This window comes from Notothenia coriiceps, unplaced genomic scaffold, assembly GCF_000735185.1.
Source record: "Notothenia coriiceps isolate Sejong01 unplaced genomic scaffold, NC01 NC01_scaffold00034559, whole genome shotgun sequence".
NCBI lineage: Eukaryota > Metazoa > Chordata > Actinopteri > Perciformes > Nototheniidae > Notothenia > Notothenia coriiceps.
In genome coordinates, this window is record NW_011367260.1 from 188243 (window position 1) to 208446 (window position 20204).

The 20204-nt window shown below is 40.5% G+C and overlaps 1 protein-coding gene across 1 annotated transcript; it reads right to left on the minus strand.

Annotated features, from left to right (window-relative positions):
• Positions 1-1039: 1039 nt before the first annotated feature.
• On the minus strand, positions 1040-16423 carry lrch2 (leucine-rich repeats and calponin homology (CH) domain containing 2). The gene is made up of 10 exons (XM_010790772.1): positions 16095-16423; positions 4956-5100; positions 4582-4708; positions 4371-4476; positions 3504-3640; positions 3207-3337; positions 2642-2729; positions 1480-1576; positions 1254-1351; positions 1040-1111 (listed from the first exon to the last, which is right to left on the minus strand). Exons 1-10 carry the CDS (start codon positions 16402-16404, stop codon positions 1040-1042), a joined length of 1311 nt encoding a protein of 436 aa, XP_010789074.1. The 5' UTR covers positions 16405-16423.
• Between the last annotated feature and the right edge of the window lie 3781 nt (positions 16424-20204).

Genomic DNA, 20204 nt, shown 5'->3' on the forward strand with positions numbered 1-20204 from the left:
ACCATCACTGCCATATGATATGTGTATATTTGTGAAATTGCTAACTTAAAGGTGACCTATCATGCAAAATGCACTTTTGTACGTCTTTTATACATGAATATGTGGCCCCGGTGTTCCAGGGAACTCACCAAGTGTCAGAAAACACAACCCTCTCTATTTTCCTCCATAACCAAATCTCGTAAAAAGGGGCTGCAACGGATCTGATACAGACTGATCCAGATTTGAACACTTCTATGACGTCACAGAAGTGGCGCTACGGCTATTGGGCCAACTCCACCAATCAGGAGGAGACAGCCACGGACATTGCCGTTCGAAAGCGCTGGAGACGCTGTAGTACATATGCCAGGCCTGTAGATGGTGCTGTTCTCACAGAATCAGCCCATGCACAGACAGTGTTAAATTGAGCGAAATGAGGAATGGCTAAAATGCATGATCTGTTTGGTATTTTGAAAAATAAAAAGTATAAATATGCCTTATATAGGTATGGTCCTACACTATATTATTCAAATATAGCATGATAGGTCCACTTTCATGTTTCAGGTGCAATGTTTAGTCGATTGCATTCTTCTTAAATATATTACACAGAAAAAGACAGTTATAATACCTTCAAAATGTTCCTCTAAGTTTGAAGTTTCTTGTCATGTAGCTAAATCACTTTGTCTATATATTTTTTGTGATTGTTGTGAAATTTGTCATAAAAAGATGAACTAAAACCATTGTTTCTTGAGCAGTGGCTAACAAATTCCTCTATTGGCCCTATAACGGTATTGAACTAAGGTAACCAAGGAACAGGATTTATACATTGGCAACCTTGGGATAAACAAAATAAATATTTCCGAGGAACATCAAATGTCATTCTGAATTTTCCATGGGCAAGGGCTAATGGCAACCAGCCAAATGTTGACTCATTGCTGTGAAGGAAACTCCTTCTACAGAAATCATGGCAAGCCTTTTCCTAAAAAGAAAATTCATCTATTGTATAATAATAGGACGATGCGTGTTTGTGCAAGCATCAGTGCAAATGTATAGAAGAATGGACTCACCCTGATTCCTCTTTCCAGTTCTCTTTGTCTTTGCTTTGGTGAGACATGTTAAGAACCTTTTCCAGTTCCTGAAACAAACACACACACACACACACACACACACAAATCACAAATGCATCGACAGAACTGGATCTGATCTCTTCCTGTCCTTTCTTCACTTTTCTTTATGCTTGAATCTTCCTTCCGGTGTTTTGATGTATCGATTCATACCTTTATACAAGACACATGACCGCTCTGCTGCCCGTCACACTCTGACAGAGCAGGATCCTCGTCCGGGTTGGGGTCTATAAAGTCATAGAGATCCTGATCTGATAGAGGGAGGAAGCATCCGCGGTCATCAAATAAACGTTCAAATTGTAGGCACTTCATTCAACCACCCCGCGCACTCCCGTTTTATTGCTTTCAAAGGGAATATGTGATACTTATTTTGGGTAACCTTTGCAAGAGTCCATTTTGGAGAGGAGTGAGAGGGCATCAGCACGGGCTGTCTCTGAAACCTGAGAGTGGAGGCTGACTGTGTCGTCGTCTGAAGGCTGCAGGAGGGGAAGAAGAACCACAAGTCAACTTTTGCTCCTATTTCAGGGATTTAACTGAATGCATCGTTGACTGGATGAAGTCTCTAATGTTGTTGTGATCCCACAGATATAAAAGTGTTTTGCAACAGCAGCAGCAGGAAGGTTAATGTGTCTGGGACTCCCACACACATTTCCAGATGTTGATTTTTCCATAAAAGCCTCTCCTGTCATGACTTAATCCCCTGTCTGTCCACAAGTTACTCTCAACGAAACTTTTAAACTAAGCCGTAACACCATTAGCAAGTCCTTCCAGTGCCAAATTAGCTTCCAACTCGCAAAAGATAGTCGGTTGCCGATTTCAATTCTTATCGGTCTCTCAAGTCTGCCTTTTTTTCCTCATAAGCCAGTTTTTTTAAATCACTGCTTGGCTACTTTGGCCTCTTTTGATTCGATTTTTGCAACTATTCTTTTGAATTGTGGATTGCGAGGCACAAAAATACTGTGTTATTTCCTGCCTGAAGCCAAAAGGTTTGAATTTGTAGATGAACATGAATATGAAATAAAAATCGCAGGCTTGTCACAATCTGTGTGTGTTTTGTTTTTGTCATGTCTAGTTCTGTCTTTGGTTTCCTGTCTCTGTGTTCCCCCTCCCATCTTGTCTGTTACTGCTGATTGTGTGCACCTGGTGCCCTGTGTTGTCTCCTCCCCCCTCACCTGTGTCCTGTTCAGTTGATTAGTTTGTGTGCATTTAAGTTCTGGTTTTTCTGTCTGTCTTTGTGAGATTATTGATGTTGTTGGAAGGTTTTTTTGTTCAGAGGGATTTTTGTGTTTTTGCCTTGCCTTATTTTACTTTGTTGCTATTTTATTTATTTTTTTATTTATTTGGATATTCTGTATTTGGGTCCTGTGTACCTTGCCCTCCAGCCGTGACAAGGCTAGCAGCAATGTATTATAATTGTCCAAAGGCCATACTTTGACGTTCTTGTATCTTTACGTTTTTCATTGTGTTAAGTAGTAAAATACAATAACATGATCATCATGACTTGGCCATTACATTAGCATCTTTCGAGTTTGAACTCTGACCTCAGTCGTAGACAGCCTCTTGTCGCCATTGTCACTACCGATTCCAGAGTCAGGCCCGTGGTTCTTACTGGGATAAAAATCTTCCATGCTGGAAAACAAAACAAACTGCTCATTAGGCCTGTATTTTTGTAAACGTAACCATAACATGTAATTTGCAAGCACACAATTAACAAAAGCAACTCATTCTGTTAGAGTATCAACTATAAGGCAACTCATGTATTAGTAAATCAACGGAAAAAACAATCGAGTCATAGTTTAATTAAAGACTTTTGGTAATTATTTGGTGAAAGGTAATTTTTCATGCAAAAATGGCAGAAAATGACTTTTTTTAGCATCTCAAATATAGATATGTCCTGCCTGTATATGTTCAATATCATGTTAAACTTAATATTTTGGACACAAAAACAAGATATTTGATAAACTAGGATAGTATTTTTCACTATTTAAGGACATGTTATAGACCATATGCAATTAAAAACTATAATTTGCATTAATTGATAAATATATATTTTTTAATGCAGCTCTTTATGTCATAGTCAAACATTTACCGTGAATGAGTTAGTACCTATCTGTGAGTGGTTGAGGGATGCATCGTTTGCCGAGGGAGGGGAGGTCCAGGGTGTCCGGCTTCTTGTCCGTCCTGCACGCCTGGATGTTCAGGTACTTCAATATGTGCACTTTGCCCTTCAGGCAAATCTGAAACATACAAACGCACACGATGTGTTTCTGTAGTCTGAGTAGTAAAAATCCTCAGTCCTCCACTAGATGGTGCAACTGAACCTGGTTTGTAGAGTGAAAACCATAGAAATAATTTGTGACAGAAACATTTTTGACGTCAACAGAATTGTACAAATGCACGTACCTGTGCGGGTGGAGACTGCATAGGATTATTATCTAGGATGATGTGCTGCAGCTGCCGGAGTTTCCTGTAAGCCGGAGGAATCTCTGTGATCTTATTGCAGGAAAAGTCAAGGCGGATGAGAGGTAGGTCAGACAACTCTGTAAGCAGACCAGAGAAAAGCTTTTGTTAAATGTGATGTACAGTTAACGAAATGCAATGGGGGTCACATTATATGCTTTGTATATATATATACATAGTAGGAGTGCAGCATAACCCTGAGGCATGTCCACATTGAGGTTGAGCTACTGAATATAGTACCATGGCATCTTAAAGGAGTACTCCAGCGATTTAGTTTGTATTGTTCTATATACATGGGGAACTCAATTAAAGTGGAAGCACATTACTTTTCTCTTGTATGAGTCAAGCTCCAAAAATGAGATATCCCACAATTCCCATTGTTAGGTCGTTCACAGTACATTGTCTTTTTGAAATGCAGATTTTTCATTTAAAAGATTCTAGTCTCACAGCTCCTCTCTCCACCTTAAGGGTGTGATACATATTTTTAAAGAAATTCACTCAAATTCAAATGCATGCAGAGAAATGAAAGGTTTCTGCAACTGCCTTTCATCACAGAGTTCAAACTCTCATGTGACCTGAACACACTTTACCAAACAAAGTGCCCTGAATCATGGCAAACACTTACACTTAGGGCTTTACTTTTGTAAAATATAAACAAAATCAAAGGCTGCATGGTTTGTTGCTTTATGTTAAAACATTGTTTAAGCATGACAGAAGCCCAAGATTATTCAATGTTGCTTGATACATGTTATTAGCTGAACCCGTGGTTAGTTTATGAATGAATGGATGAATCCGGTGTGATGGACTGACCCTCAGGCAGCATGTGAAGGCAATTCCTCCTGATGTTCAGTTCTCTCAAAGCGTAAAGCCTCCCAACCTGAGCCGGCAGCACCTGGATCTCATTACAGCTCACGTCCTGCAGGGGGAGACAAAGTGTCAGGAATGAGATTGTTCTGGCAGTACCATCAACACACACACACACACACACACACACACACACACACACACACACATAGCTCACCAGTTCCATCAACTCTTTGGCCTTGCCGATCTCCTCGGGGATGGACACCAGCTTGTTGTTGCTCACAAGCAGAACTTTGAGGGGGAGGCTGAACAAATATTTTGGCAAAACTGACAGGAGATTTCGGCTGTAGGGAGAGATAAAACATTGACCTATGAAGTATACGTGTAGCAGTGAGTATGTAGACACGGGGAATAGAGTGTCAGCAAAAGAGGAAATGTCTGTCTTTCATGAAACATTCCCGGCTTTCAGTGTCCTAAAAAGGGAACAAGCACTTCTTCAAGAGATATAAAACCGGACACACAGGCATTCACTTTTGGTACATTTATTTAATAAGACACAGGAGACAAAACACAGTGATAGCAATGACTCACCTGATGTCCAGGTAAGTCAGCATCTGCAGGTTGATAATGGCTTCTGGGACGCACTTGATGCAGTTGTGGTAGAGGTTGAGCGACTCCAGGGGGGCGAACAGACACAAATCAGGGGGGATTTCTGTCAGTCGATTCTTGGACAAATCTGCAAAGCAAAGGGACAGGAGCTGGTCAAATATGTGCACTTGGAAAACACATCGGACATTATATTATCTTTAAGATCTCCATTATGTTTGCATCAAGCATGAGGCTATGTTTCAAAGAGAAATCAATACATCTATGTGATGGAGCCTCCTCATCGAACACTGGTCTAAGATTTCACCAGAGTCTGGCCTCGAATGGTTTGAGTGCTACTGGCAGTGTGATATCTCAGTATTTCCAATATGGATCTCACTGGGAGTGGCACAGTAATGGATTTCATTTGTATGAATGTTTGCAAAGAGTTAGAACTCACTCCACATCTTCTCTTTAGGTCAAATATCAGTTCCAAGCGGAGAGATAAGGAGATAAAGACTCAAGATGTATTCAGGAAAGATTTGAGATCACTTTTAAACAGAGGCGTGGTGCAATCTATTAAAATGTATTTCGATGTGTTTCTCATTTGAACATTTATTAAAGAGCAACTTGCAGGGGTTTTTTTTTTCTACATTTATGCTTAAACTTGCTTGAAAATTACAATTAAAAAAGTGAATGCAGGATTTGATATGTTTTACGAGACATAAGGGCAGGAATTCAGAGGGAAAGGAGCAATTTTGAGCTCTGCTCTTAAAAACGGCTTTTTTTTAAGGTGATACGTCAAACGCGTCATATTACATCACAAAGGGGACACATCTCCGCTCTCTGACCGCGGGAATAGTAGAGTTGCGTTGAGCGGTTGTGTTTTAGTGAGCTGGTATTTTTCGGTAGTTTTACATTGTATTTCACCATTTGTAATCATGGTGCAGTATTGTGTTTGTGCAGGTTGCACAAATACCAGCCTGTCAGGACATCGAGTCCACTATTTCCCTAACAGGAAAAGAAAGCTAGCCAGCTTTCGGTCCTGGGTTTGTTTTGTGCAAACAAAGAGACGGGACTTCAATGCTCCACCCCTTCGCTGCTGTGACGGCCCCTACACACGGCGGCGTGCATTGCCGCTTCAACGCTTCTGCCCATTCACTTTGAATGGGGTGACGTCACGATTCGCCGAACTGCATTGTGGGAGCAAAGCGTAGCTTCTCTCGCGGTGCTCGCTGCAAAAGTAGAGCAATGTTCTACTTTTGACGCCTCGACGGAGGCGTCCGCCAATCGAATCATATGCCAGTCCAAGCTCTAGCCAATCAAACCGCGTGCTTGTGTGTCTGGGGCGGGAGATTCATGTGATTGGTTGTTCGTCGAGTTTCAGCCCCCCCACCGGCAAACGACAACGCACGCCGCCGTGTGTAGGGGCCGTGACGGTACGTCCACACAGCAGCTTTAAAAAAATCTTCCAACGCTTCTCTGCCTTTCTGACTTTGAATGGGAGTGACGTCACTTTGCCTCGCTTTTCGCCGAACTGCATTGTGGGGAAGCGAAGCGAAGATTTACACGATTTAAAGCTTGCCGGCGGGCGTGTCTGAAGCTCGACCAACAACCAATCACATGAATCTCCCGCCCCTGACACACAAGCAGCGGTTTGATTGGCTAGAGCTTGTACTGGCATATGATTTGATTGGCTGACGCTTCCACCGAAAGCTTCAGAAGCTTCAAAAGTTGAACATTGCTCAACTTTTGCAGCCTGAAACGCCAGGAAAGCTCCGCTCTGCTACCCCCAAGTCAGTTTGGCGAAAAGCGAGGCAACGTGACGTCACCCCATTCAAAGTGAATGATCAGACGCGTTGGAAACCGTTTTTAAAGCTGTCGAAGCTGTAGTGTGGACGGGCCGTTACAGGATTTTCAGGATTCAAAAGTTGAGCAATGTTCAACTTTTGAAGCTGAGCTGGAAGCGTCAGCCAATCAAATACCGTTTATGCAAACCTGACGGTACAAGCGCTAGCAATAGTAGCCAATCAAACCGCGTGCAAGCTGGGAGAGACAGACCGCAGTTCATTTCCTCATATTCCAAACGAGAAATTACGGTAGCAAATCACCCGGTTCTTTACGACCAGTTACTATTTACCGGGATACAAACCGGAGGAACCAGGCATGGAGGGAGGTGGCAGAGACAGTGGGTGAAACTGGTAGGTTTTCGCCAGTTTGGGGAGTTTATATATATATTGCTCGCATAAAATCCCCGGGTTTTTTTGCTTCGTATGCCGGGGGCGGGAGATTCATGTGATTGGTTGTTGGTCGCGTTGCTCGCAAAAAATCCCCAAGCTATCAGACACGCCCAGCTCCAAGATTTTCAAGATTTTTTCAAAGCTGCTGTGTGGACGTACCGTTAGTATTTCTGGAGTTATGTGACTGAAATGTGTGTTTTAGCCCATAAATGTGAAATATATTTAATGAAATGTGATTTAGTGATATGTGTGAAGTGACAGAATGCATCGGATTTATCTTAAATTGCAGCATCAGTTTGCAGCTAAGGCAGTATTTAGACACTGTTGTATTTTAAGCTAAATGCTAGCAAAGCAACATAATCAAAATGACAACATGTTAATGTTAAGTAGGGATAATGTATGACATCTTCACTTTCTTAATTTGCGTCTAACTACTCATTGGCTGATTGACACTAAACACAGAGTAAAGGCTTATGGTAATGTATTTGGTTTTGCAGGTAATTCAATTGATTAGCAAAGACAGGGAAATATTGATATTAGTTCCATAACAAAGGTACAATTAGTATTGAAATGTGTCACCTGGTTAGTATAGACCACACTGTGACTGTGCTCTGCTTTACAACTAAAGACAATTTGCTGCAAAATCACAGCCCTTCATTAACCAGCCAAGGGTGCTACTATGCTGTAACAAAAAAACCAGTCTGAATATAATCGTTGCTCCAGTCAATCGATGTTAGCGTAGCGTCTCATTTGCATCTTCCTCTTATGATAAAATATTTAGATACTACCTCTCTTGCCTAAGAACATGGAGGTAGAGAAGAATACCCATTCAGCACTTTCCCATACACATTACACATATATAATTTACTATATTATAGTCATCATCATTAAGCAGACTTGTGCTCCCTTTTGGAGGCCTACATTTTATACATGCTTTTTGTATAACGCGTAAAGCCTCGATCGAGTCACATCACGGTTGCTTGAATCACTCAAATAGACTAAGACGTTTCCCTGCACACACACACACACACACACGCACACTATCTTTCTATTTCTCTCCGTCGTCAATTAAATAACACAAACAGCATCCATTTAAAAAGGAAAAGTGAGGCTGTATGGGGAAGGTGAGAACAATACATGTAAAGACCACATAATTGATAAGACTTCACCTTCAGACACATATTGATTCAGCGGCTGCAAATTAAAGTGTGTGCGTGCCTGTGTATGTGTGTGTGTGTGTGTGTGTGTGAACGATCTTGTCTCCTGAATTATCTCTGGGTGACATGATAATTAGGGGCCTCTGTGAGGAGCTGCACAGCCAGCCACAGATAAAAAGGGCTTTCAATTATTCTGTCCCACCTCACTGATGTGCCACAGCCATACTGCTGAAAGCTAAAACGACTCCATCCCCTTAATGCATGCAATCACATATAGCTACCAGCCTTTATTAAACAATTAAGCGATATGGGCACTACTTTGCACTCACTGTCTGACTGTTAAAGAGGAAACATTATGCTTTTTGGGGTTTTCTCTCTTTATTTCTGGTGTGTTTTATAGGTTTTTTTTGCATGTAAATGGTCTGCAGAGGCTAAAATGAATGTGACTATTCAACACTCACGCTTCACATTGTAAGTGATAGGCTAAGGGGCGGGACATCTCTAAGAGGTTGACCAATCACAACAGTTCCTGCCAGCTAACCAATCAGAGCAGACTGGGCTCTGGTTTCAGACAGAGGGTGTAAAGAGGTGCTGCAGCACAGGCAGTATGAGAAAGACCTTTTTCTTTTCGTAGAAGAACAAAATATCACTGTGAACCTAAAAACATGCTTACGTTCCTTTTTTGAGGTTTCCGAGGATGGATTACTTATGTCATGTCAGAAGCTTTTATTCAAGGATATTTTTAATAAATGTATGCAGACATTAAAGCCTTTAATCCTTGTCATAAGGCGAGGAAAACTTGTGTCTGTGCTTTTTTGATAGACTTTCTTTAACAAGTATTAAATGTTCAGAAATAGACCCGACAGACCTCGCTCTGAAGCTGTGGTCTGAGCTCTGACAGCAGCCAATAAGCAGAAGTGAGACGCAGACCATGAGACAGTCAGCAGTACGAAGGGGAAAATAAGCCGAGAGGTTGAGGGAGACAGACATTACCACACAGGGAAAGACCAAAGCTGGGGTCACAGGGTCTACTTGTTTGCCATTAAGAGTCAATTCTGCCTCTCCCTGAGGCTCGGACCTTGATGCTGTAACGCAGCTGTACACCTACCTCCCTCCCTCCAGCCAAACAACTGGGGATTCTTCTGTAGCGGAGGAATCATATGGGTGGATGGGCGATGGGGGTGGGTGGAGGCAGTCTTTGTGAGCCTGTCCGTCTCCATCCCCTTTTCCCTCCTCCATCCCAGGCCGAGCACCATCTGCAGCTCACAGCCGGCTTATATCCTCCTGCTGGTCGCCCTCTGCTCCACCCAGGCTCCACCACGCTGCACTCTCACGCCAAATCACTAATCTATTCATTTATGTTAGGAGTGCAGATGATGTCTAGCTATGTTTTTCCATGACACAGCAAACTTTATACTAGCAGACATCCTGCTGAGGGCTGGAGGAAATAACAGACTACAGTCTCTCTCACTATACTGCTGCTCCTGAACGGAAAATAGCAGGTTGCAATTTTTAATCTTCAAACTGAGATCATCTCAAGATTCAAGGCTCTTATTGTCATGTGTGCATACAGTAGCTACAGTGTAGTTATGACGATGAAAATCTTAGGTCAGACGTGTCTCCAACAGTGCAATACAATAAAACATAAAATAGTGCAAGTAAATAAAATGAAATATAATAGAAATAGTGCAGAATGGTCTACATACAAGTAATTGGAATATTGATATATATATATATATATATATATATATAAGTTGCAAACAGATGAATGTTGTGGATGTTCTTTCAAAAGTTCAGTGTTTAGCAGTCTAATGGCCTGTATCTTAATAAAACGGTGCAAGAATATCACTTTTGGTCGACCAGAAATCCACACATCAAGTGCAGAAAACTGCAAAGAAATGTACACGTAAAAATACTACCATCCAATCATTTATTTTAACACCTCAGTGACTTCTATACAGCGCTCAATTTAATGAACATGTCAAAAACATGATTAATTGGGGTTAATTATTTGCCCTCGGGGGAAACGCGTGTCTGGCTGGTCGGTTGGGGAGTGCTCTGGAGCCTCGCTGAGGTTCAGGAACCTTCTGCTGGTCAGTGATTTGATGTGCTTCTGCTCATCAATCTGCTCCTGGAGATACTGGGGCTGTACCACTGTCTTTTCTTCTTTTTTTACAACCGAAGCTTTTACTGAGGATTTTTATTAAGCTTTGTAAGCCTGTTACCACATTATCACCCTAAAATAATTAAAATCTAGGAACTAAATCCACAATTTGAATACAATTATTCATCAGACTAAATGTGTTACTCTGGTTAGAACAGCAAAAATGTTGTTTTTGAAAGTTAAGATGCAAAGAATATAGTTAGTAATTTTACACATTAAACATGTTCTGACTTTTCGAAATGACTGCATTGCATTGTATTTTTTTCTTTAAATACATTTAGATTTGTACATCATTTTTTTATCACACAATTCAAAAAACATACGATCCACAACAGGAATATAATTCAACAAATAAATGTATACTCATAAATATTAGTGTAGTATTCTTTATCTGTAACTGTGTCGACAAATTGGTTTTGGATAGAAAGAATATTCATGCCAAAAAAGGATGCCTAGTATTGAAACGCATTAAAGTTTGAACCTTATCAATCTGCAAACCGGTACAGGTACAGCCCTAGGAGATACACTAATGGGGTTTCTCATAATGTTGATAATGAGCCATGTCAACAGTGATAAGATGAGCTAACAACTGAAGCTGGTGTCCAGGATGGCTCAGGAATTTTGCTGAATCACTGACAGGTGGATGGTGATGGCGGATGGTGATGGAGTGGTTAAACTGTTGTGTGTGTGTGATGTTTGGCGGGGGGCAAGCAGCTGTATTTGCACGGTTTATTTGTGGGGGTTGTCTGTTGGTGCTTCATTTGGGACATTTCACTTTTACTACACACACGCAGGCAGCAACGTGGTCATTGCATTACAGTCACACAGTCTACACTTCCCCTACCAGTTCTTCTACGCTTCAACCCTTGACGTTCAGCAACCCCAAACCGACAACATACTGTATATACACAATAAACATAGCCAGACACATTATTATAAGCACTTAAGATATAAAATATGAATGCTCACATAATGCTTGATTTATTTTTGATGCTTTGGTCCAAGGAGGTGATACACACATAATCCATAATTTATGGGTCACAGTCTTGGTGTTTATATCTTCTCTGGTGAAACTACAAACGGTCATGAATAAAGTATATACTGAGTGGAATGAAATAAAAAAATGTACCCATATTTTGCATTATATATGAGGAAACAGAAGTCATGACTGTACACTTGACCCCTGGCTGATTCTCACGGAGGAGGTGTCACTGCCACCTTCGGATCAAACCGAAGCATGCTCTAAGCCTACGGTCTTATTAAAATAAACAAAAGCACAATCTGCAATTAATGACACAATAGTTTCTTAATTTTTTTGCAGGCTTCATTTAAAGATTATGATTGGGCATTTGTTGGTTTTTACTTCTCTAATTTGCAGGGTGAAACCGTTTTGTCTTCGATTTTTTGCATTTTGAGATGTATATGTAATGAATTATGCTTATTTTTTGGCAAAATATATACTAAAACATTGTCTAACTAATTAAAAATAGTAGTTAATTCATAGATGGATCAATAATTTAAATAATCACATGCTGCAGCCCTAAAATTAAGTAGAACACAAAAAAAAACATATTTTAACTGGACTTTGCATTACATATTGGCCTCATTTACTAAAGTTATGTAAGGTACAGTGGGCTAATCGTACTATTCCAGTTAATATTTAATAATCTCCAGTTAGCATTTCCTGATAAGCCTTTCTCAACTATTTCATTGATGAAAACAGACGTACAGTGTGTGCATAATAAAAAAATCACAATCGTTATTTAAATGTTGGTCATTTAGCTTTACTATTTAAATATTTAACAGTGGCGTCATTTGGGTGATAAGGAATTGTGTTCCTGCAGACAGGTATGCACATTTCTTGTCTAGACATGCAAAGGCACATCTAGACGAAGCCCTGACCAGTTTGGAATGTGTTTTTTTTCTTATATTACTATGATCAAGCAAAAACTAGTTAGCTTTGGAGACAGCTCTTTAAAGTAGCCTCCCTCAATAAATAAACAGCCATGATAAGAGGAAGGACAGGGAAGCCTTTAATAAGACGCCTAAGATATTTCTGAGCACAAACAATGAGTAGCACAGTGAAGTGCTCTGCTGTGTTTTTATTTGCCTTGGGTCTAATAGCATTTTGACCGAGTGTCTGTCATGTGCTTTTACTTTAACGAGCCGTGACGCTCAGCAGTATTTACACTGGTTGATTATTAAATCCAAGAATAACAGCACGATCCTTTTGTGTCCTCATGGAGACTGTCCTTCACAACTAAACTTCTCAGGAATGTAAACAAAGAAGCATTCTTGGAGACATACTGTTTGCTTCAAGTCTACTCCAAGTCATTTTTAAAGAAGCAAAGGTAAAACTTCTCTAATTTCTGCTACTTCAATATGAATTGTATCTATTTTCTTTACTCCTTTGTCAAAGTAAAAGTAATATATTTGAATTTTGAATTGGGAAAAAAGACAATCATATTGGTCTAACTTTTTTTTAAACCATTTTAGACCAAACAAATATTCCTTCGAGAAAGGAAACGACAATAGAAAAAGTTGTTGAATGCACCTAAAAAACAACCGCAACCGAAGCCCCTCACTGTCTGACGTGTGTGTAGCCTGGGGGGCCGTCTAATGACAGGCAGGGGCATGCTGGGAAATGAACCTGAGCATCTGCCCAGGTTGGTGCACTGCTCCTCAGCCCTGCTCCAAGATCAGGGCAGCAGATCGGAGCTCTCTCCCATGGGAAAACAAGCTGAGTGGAGACAAACTGCCAGGAGTACACTGCAAACAGACACCCCTGTGTGAGCCTCTCTCTTCCTCTGTCTACACACACTGGGGCCTTCTGCTGCTCATTAGTCAGATGGAGGCCACTCACTCGGTTAGACCCTATTCTATAAAGGAAACGAAAACATCCTAACACAGCAAAGGGATGAGGTTGAAATTATAATAATACCGAATTAATGCTTGGATGCAAGGAATAGTTTGGACTTTAATATTCCAAGCACATTCGCCTTTATATTGCCATGGTCCAAAGACATCCTATCATTATAATTCTCAGAGGAAACAGTACATGTCACTCCTCAAAAGTGTATTCAAATGAGCTTGTTTTTCAATCACAAGCTGATCTATCGAGTAAAGTGTTAAGGCTGTAAGCAGCGTCTTCAAGCTGTTCTATTCACAGCACAGATTGGAGATGGTGTAAAGGATGTTGCTGCAGTGAGGTGTTTATCTCTGTTAGCACATTTCAAAGTGAGACTTCCCTCTGGCACACCTTACAGTCAAGGCATCGAAATGAAGAAGTGAAAAAAAAAGTGAAAAGACTGCAGCAGTGACGGGTTGCAAGCAAGACAACAAAGGTGTGACAGACATGTACACTCATATCTGTTGTGACTGCTATCAAGTGTTATATAAATGCACTCAGCAGTTATTTGGAAATCCTATATGCAACTCTCTTGATACATTTGGACAGTCCTGATTTAGATCTAGACAAGATGATCGTTATTAAGGGATATTGTGTGTACAGTCAGCCCAGGAGTCCAGAAATAGTGCTGACTAACTGAACTTCCTGTTGTGTCCGTCTCCTCTTTAAGGACGCCTGTGCATAATATCTATGGCATCTCGTCAGGATTTTCACACTTTTTAGGCACAGGTCATTTAAAATAACAGATCACTGACATAGAAAAGCAGCATCCTGCATTCAAGTCCAAATTGTTCAACCTAATGAGGGGGAAGCCTGATAAGCTGCGGTCTATAAAAACACCCTGTTTTCTCAGGCCTATGAAAGGTGTCAGTGTGTGAGCAAACCCTGTGTCTATAAGTAAGTATGTATTTATTGTGTTTAAATGTGTGTGCAGGTATTGGGTGTATTTAAATAGTCTTTATTTCCATGTTCTTCATTGATACCACTGTGCTGCATATGCCTGATATGTTTTGCATGCCTCTTTCTTCTTTTTTGTCTTTCTTTTAAATGTGAAGCATTTTGAGATTCGTAAAAATGCAATAAGCTCTATACATAAAGGTGCCTGGCCTAAAAAAACGCCCATCCAGTGGATCCATGATTTGTCTCAATGGAGCCATCATTTTTTGAAGGAATATAGACTATAAATTGAATTTTCAATTAAACTTTAATTCCATGCATTACATGTCATTTGTTAGACGCTTTTATCCAAAGCGACTAACATACATTGAGTACTGTGGGCAATCCCCACAGGAGCAATGTGGGGTGAAGTGTCTTGCCCAGAGACACAACGACATGCTGACTGTAGTAGGACTCAAACTTGCTATCCCCTGATTCAAAGTCCATCACACTATCCACTGAGCCACAGCCTCCCATGCATGTGTTTAAATCTGTCAGTCGAACGGTTAGCAACAAGCTGTCAGTATATGAAGAGATACCAAAGTTGTATGGCAGAAAATGTAAATCCCTGGGGGGTAAGGGGCTCTCCAGCAAACTGCAGCTTGCCATGAGCTGCAGCTTGCCATGAGCTGCACATGACGGAGTGACACCATATGGTACCTCTGAGAGGAGGCAGCATAATGTATATGTCCATTATCATGAATTAGAATGATTTATATTTCATTGTCAATAACATTCATTTAATCAGCCTTTATATGATGTATATCATATAGAAATACATTAAATAATCTCCTTCACAGGGGTTTCTTCTAACACAATCTTATCAGTATAGTCTATTGTGTCATCCTTCATGTGTAAATTAGATAATCCCTTTATTAAATCACCATGTCTAATATAGTCTGCATTAGAAATGCTGTGATAGCACAGCAAACAGAAAACATGAGACTAATACTGACCTGCTGACTGACCTGACTATATGATACATTAATATACTTCCTTCTTGTGGACATAAAATACTAAACCAAAGAACAACTGAATAATATCTAGGTGCGTACTACTTAATGAAACCAAAAGCAGACAAGGGCTTCCTCCCTAGCAGATCTTGCTTTATGGGCATATACACCCAGGCAGGCAGGGGGGTGAGGCTGCAAGTACACTGCATGCATCTTTTGTCTGGTAGTGCCGAAAATGAAAAAAAACGAAAACGAAAGATGAAGAAGCATGAGGGCCCCCTACGTTTCTCACATGCTTACTCCAAATGATAATCGGTGCGCACGAATTTACAACTGCCCTATAGGTTCATTCATATTCTGCTCCAGTAGCCCGGTGCCAGATCCAATGCAGCTCGGTGTACAAACCACTGCACACACAGCGCCTGGGTGCGTCTCATTCATGTGTCCCAGGAGGGGGGGGGGGGGTACTAAAAGCCGTAAGCGTCGACCAAAACAACCACACAGCAGCAGCCGAGCCCCTTGTGCAATAAACTGGTGTCATACATGACCCTAAGTGGACAGTAATTACAACCAGGATGTATAGTGTATTATTTCCAGCGGACGGTATCCCTTTAAATATTGTCACCTCCACGTTACTGCGCCTCTATCCAGAAAATCACGAAAAGCCACGGACAATGCGTGCATGCTGCATACACAAAGACATCAAATGTGTGAGTGGGCACATTTTTATATCATGAAGCACATTGACTCTTGGGTTCTTGTAGTCCATGCCTGCACAGCAACCCACCTGCTTGTGTTGTGTCGGTCAGATCCTGGCTCATCCCCGGGTACTCCCTCAGCTTCCTGCCGCTCAGGTTGAGTATCCCGGAGCACACGGCATCCTCCAGAGCCCGGTCCAGGCTGCGGGCCGTGTGGTGCTGCTGTTGGTGCTGGTACTGGCTGAAGCCCGGGGTCCAAGGAGGTCCGCTGGAGTAGTGATGGCTTTGAAGAGCCGTGACAGCTCCCACACCTCCCTGACTAGACGCCATTTTCGTAAAAAAGAAATTACTCTTACAATAATAACAGCGCACAGCGGCAGTATCTCCGCCCATGCGCATACGGGCTTCATTCCCTGGACGGACGCTAGGGGATGGGCTTCTGAGGTGGTGCTGCTGCTGCTGCTGATAATGATGATGATGATGGAGCTAGTGATGGTGAGCATGGTAGTGGTGGCCATTTTAGGCTGTTACCCTTCCTCCACCTGCTAATATCAACCTCCCATCAGGGGACCCAGTGCAGCACAGAGGGGACAGGGGCCCCTCATGCAATCTAACATTCAGATGTCTTTAAATGAGGCACCAATGCCTGAAGGGCAGTGGATGGCATTTGACAAATTACAATTGAACTATCAATCAATCAAGTTTTATTTATATAGCCCAATATTATAAAAAACAACACATGTTTGCCTTAGAGGGGTTTCAAATCTGCAAAGCATACAACACCCTTTCTCTTGAGACCGCATTAAAATCACATAAACCTATTATAATGCTAATGTAATGCAACCTTATACTCTGATGTAAAGCATCCAACAGTCTGTATGATATAGACTTACAGCGAAGTACAGCACCCATAGGGTCATTACCGTTTGTTTGTTTGTTTGTGCAATTATGGTTCATCATCTGCTTCCACTACTGGTTCGGGAACAGCTGCTGTCAAACTGAAAAGAGGAAGCTTTGAGCTAAATAATAATTGTTACATAGATTGTCACTTTGATAACTTCACAGCAGCCTATTATTTAAACAGGTTACTTCTGCATCCTTGAGGTATTTCATTTTTCTTCCGTAATGTCAGATTAGGAGCAGTAAAGCCTAACGGTTTTAATTTTTCAAACAGTCCTCTGGTTGGCCAAAACACACTATGTCAATCCATGCTGTTTGGCTCAAAAGATTCCGTGTCCCTGGGTGTGGGATATATTTTTTTGTGTGTATGGGACATATTATAACAACCCTAATAATTGAAAGCATATGCTCAGAAACGCATACTGTTCATCTGTGGAATGTTCTCATTATGGGAATCCTTGCACCTGTTTAGGGAGTTGGCAAGTAAAGATATAGCATGGTCAAAAACACCATTAAAAATGATCTAGGCCGAAATATCAAATAAAGTACGATTGACTAAAGGAATTCAGGATGGTGCAACAATGGTAGAGAAAGTCAAGGTGAAGAAGGAGGGCCTGCCCTGAGACCCTCATGGTGTCTGGTACCTAAGACCCTCATAAGAAAGGCATAACAACTGCTAAGAAATGAATATAAGAAGAAGCCTGAACACTGTAAAGGCAGTCACTCAATGGACCGACTCGTGTTGGCTGAACTCTGTTGAATCTTCAATAAACTCTATTCTATTGGAACTCTTTTGACTCTGTTGATTTTTTGAAAGTTAAATAAGTGTTAACATAGTGGAGTCAATATCACCATACGGTACATTTGAGACTTCCCCATTTCCACAAACAAATCTGAGATTTTCCATTAAACTTCATATTCATTGTATTAAGTACGTTATGCTGTTAGAAATGGATGTTGGTCAAGCTCCCACACTTTTTATAAATTAACTGCAAGTACATGCAAACAGCAAAATGTATCCACCCTGTCATGGACAACATTCAAAGAGTAAATACATTGTAATTACATAGTGATTATAAAATGTACATTTTCAGAAAGCTATAGTCCCTTTCTCGAATATATTTCAGTTAATGGAAAAAGTTTTTGGATAATAATGAAAGTATGGCAAACTATTTGTACCATGTCCACCCTGTCATGGGAAGTATTGCTGTCAGGGTGGACAATGGTACAAATAGTTTGCCATAATTTAACCTGACAGGGTGGACAATGACAGGGTGACATTTTTGGCTAATATTAGCATTTGGTATGAGCACATGGTGGACCTTCAGTTAGCAACATGATTCAGTTAGCAAGGTGACTGTGTACTGTTTATAAATATATTTCGAATTTCTGAAAGGTTTTTATATTAATTGACATTTCACTATGACAGAGTGGACATGTTAAGCTTGACAACATCCAACTACACATATAATATGATTACAATTTCGAAATATAAGTTAAAAAACTTACTTTGCAACTAGCCAATGTCTCAGCCTCCATTGAGGAAAGACAAAATGGTGGTAGTAATGTCACTGAAAACATCAGAGGGTTTTTTTATGGGGCAGTTACCCCTTAATGACAGGGTGGACAGCAAATGTCAGGGACACATGAAACATTTTCAATATTATTATCAAATAGAATATACATGATCAAAATGACTCGTTTTATCAAATAACTCGTTGTGGACAATAAAACCATAGAATTTTTTTTTTTAAATGTAGTATAATTTAACCACTTATTACACACACTGTACTTAGTGGGACATGCCAAAATCACGTACATCCAATGAAAAAATAAGGTATAAAAGGAAGGAAACACATTTCAAGAGACTTATCATTGTACTGATATGTGTGTACATGTTTGACCTTTTATAATAAGACCTCAGAGTTTCATTATTCTGCTACATTTTCATAACTGAGTGATTCTGATGGGGACACCAAAGTTACTTTATAGTGATATTGACCCAGTGTTGTGAAGATCTGGAAGAAATCCGGCCCAACTTCAGAGGTTTCTCCACAGCAATGGCCACCACCAAATGTCCTGTAAGCAGGGGCGCAGTAAGGGCGCGTAAGGGGGTGAAAAGTTAGGACGATTCCAAGGGCCCGTGACTGACAGGGGCCCAAACAATTTTAGAACATTAAGAAAAACATGTTCAAGTAACCAAATGTGATATCTTTTCATGGGGCCCAAAATCCCTGGCGGCGCCCCTACCTGTAAGTGACTCTCCGGTTGACTGGTCAGCCATATAATAATTTGTTGTTCCTATATACAATTCAAGAGTGCCAAGTCCATTCAAAATCTTACTTTTTGTTAAAATAGCATAGCATCAAAATAAAGTTATGAAATATAATGTTGATTCAATTATGTGTTCATCACTTTAGTGTTGCAGTTAATAAAAGAGCTTATTTGAGAAACCTACTAACAGGGAATGTCCTTCATAATAATACCTCACAATCTATTAGTTTATGTATGATTTGTATCAATAATCAATTTTTTGAAAGTAACTTAAGTTATGAAATAAATAGAGGTGGAGTAAAAAGTGCAATATTTCCATTTTGAAATGTAGTGAAATAGAAGTACAAAGAACCATATCATGGAAACACTCAATTACATCAAATTGCACTCAAGTAAATGTGATTGGCTCCTTAGTGTCATAAGAAAAGAGGCTATTGACATCATGGGAATTTAAAGAAGCAACACTTGTTAAAGTGAGCACAGGAAAGATTCGACTACAATACATCACGACAAATGTCTATGATAAAAAGAGAAAGTCTTCGTCATGAACAGTGGTGTAAAGTAATTAAGTACATTTATTGAAGTACTGTACTAAAGAACAATTTTGAGTGACTTGAGTATTTAAATGTTGTACTACTTTGTACTTCTGCCCCACTACAATGAGGTACATGGTGTACTCCTACTCCACTAAATGTATTCAATACCTTTTGTAACTTTTCAAATTGTAATTAATGATTTGCATTGTATCCAACCATTAAATAAGACTTACGGGAGAAGGGGGTAAGTTAAGTCAGTGGGTAAGTTGAACCACCCCCTGTAAACAGGGGCCTCATTTATAACGCCGTGCGTAGGATTCACGTGGGAAGGTTGCTTACGTAGTAGAAATCCAAAATAGGTACAGAAATGTTCTGACATTTTCCGATTCACCAAACATTGCGTACCGGCGAGGAAAGTGCGTACAGCACTTCCTACGCCGGTTTCCCTTCATAAATCACTCGAAATGCGGTGCAGCTTTTGCGGGCTTC

Coding starts and splice junctions, on each gene's coding strand:
- lrch2 (XM_010790772.1), bottom strand. CDS start 16,404: ATGCGCATGGGCGGAGATACTGCCGCTGTGCGCTGTTATTATTGTAAG. Junction 3,641..4,370: donor CCTTCACATGCTGCCTGAGG/GTCAGTCCATCA, acceptor GTCTGCTTACAG/AGTTGTCTGACCTACCTCTC. Junction 3,338..3,503: donor TGCAGTCTCCACCCGCACAG/GTACGTGCATTT, acceptor TGTATGTTTCAG/ATTTGCCTGAAGGGCAAAGT.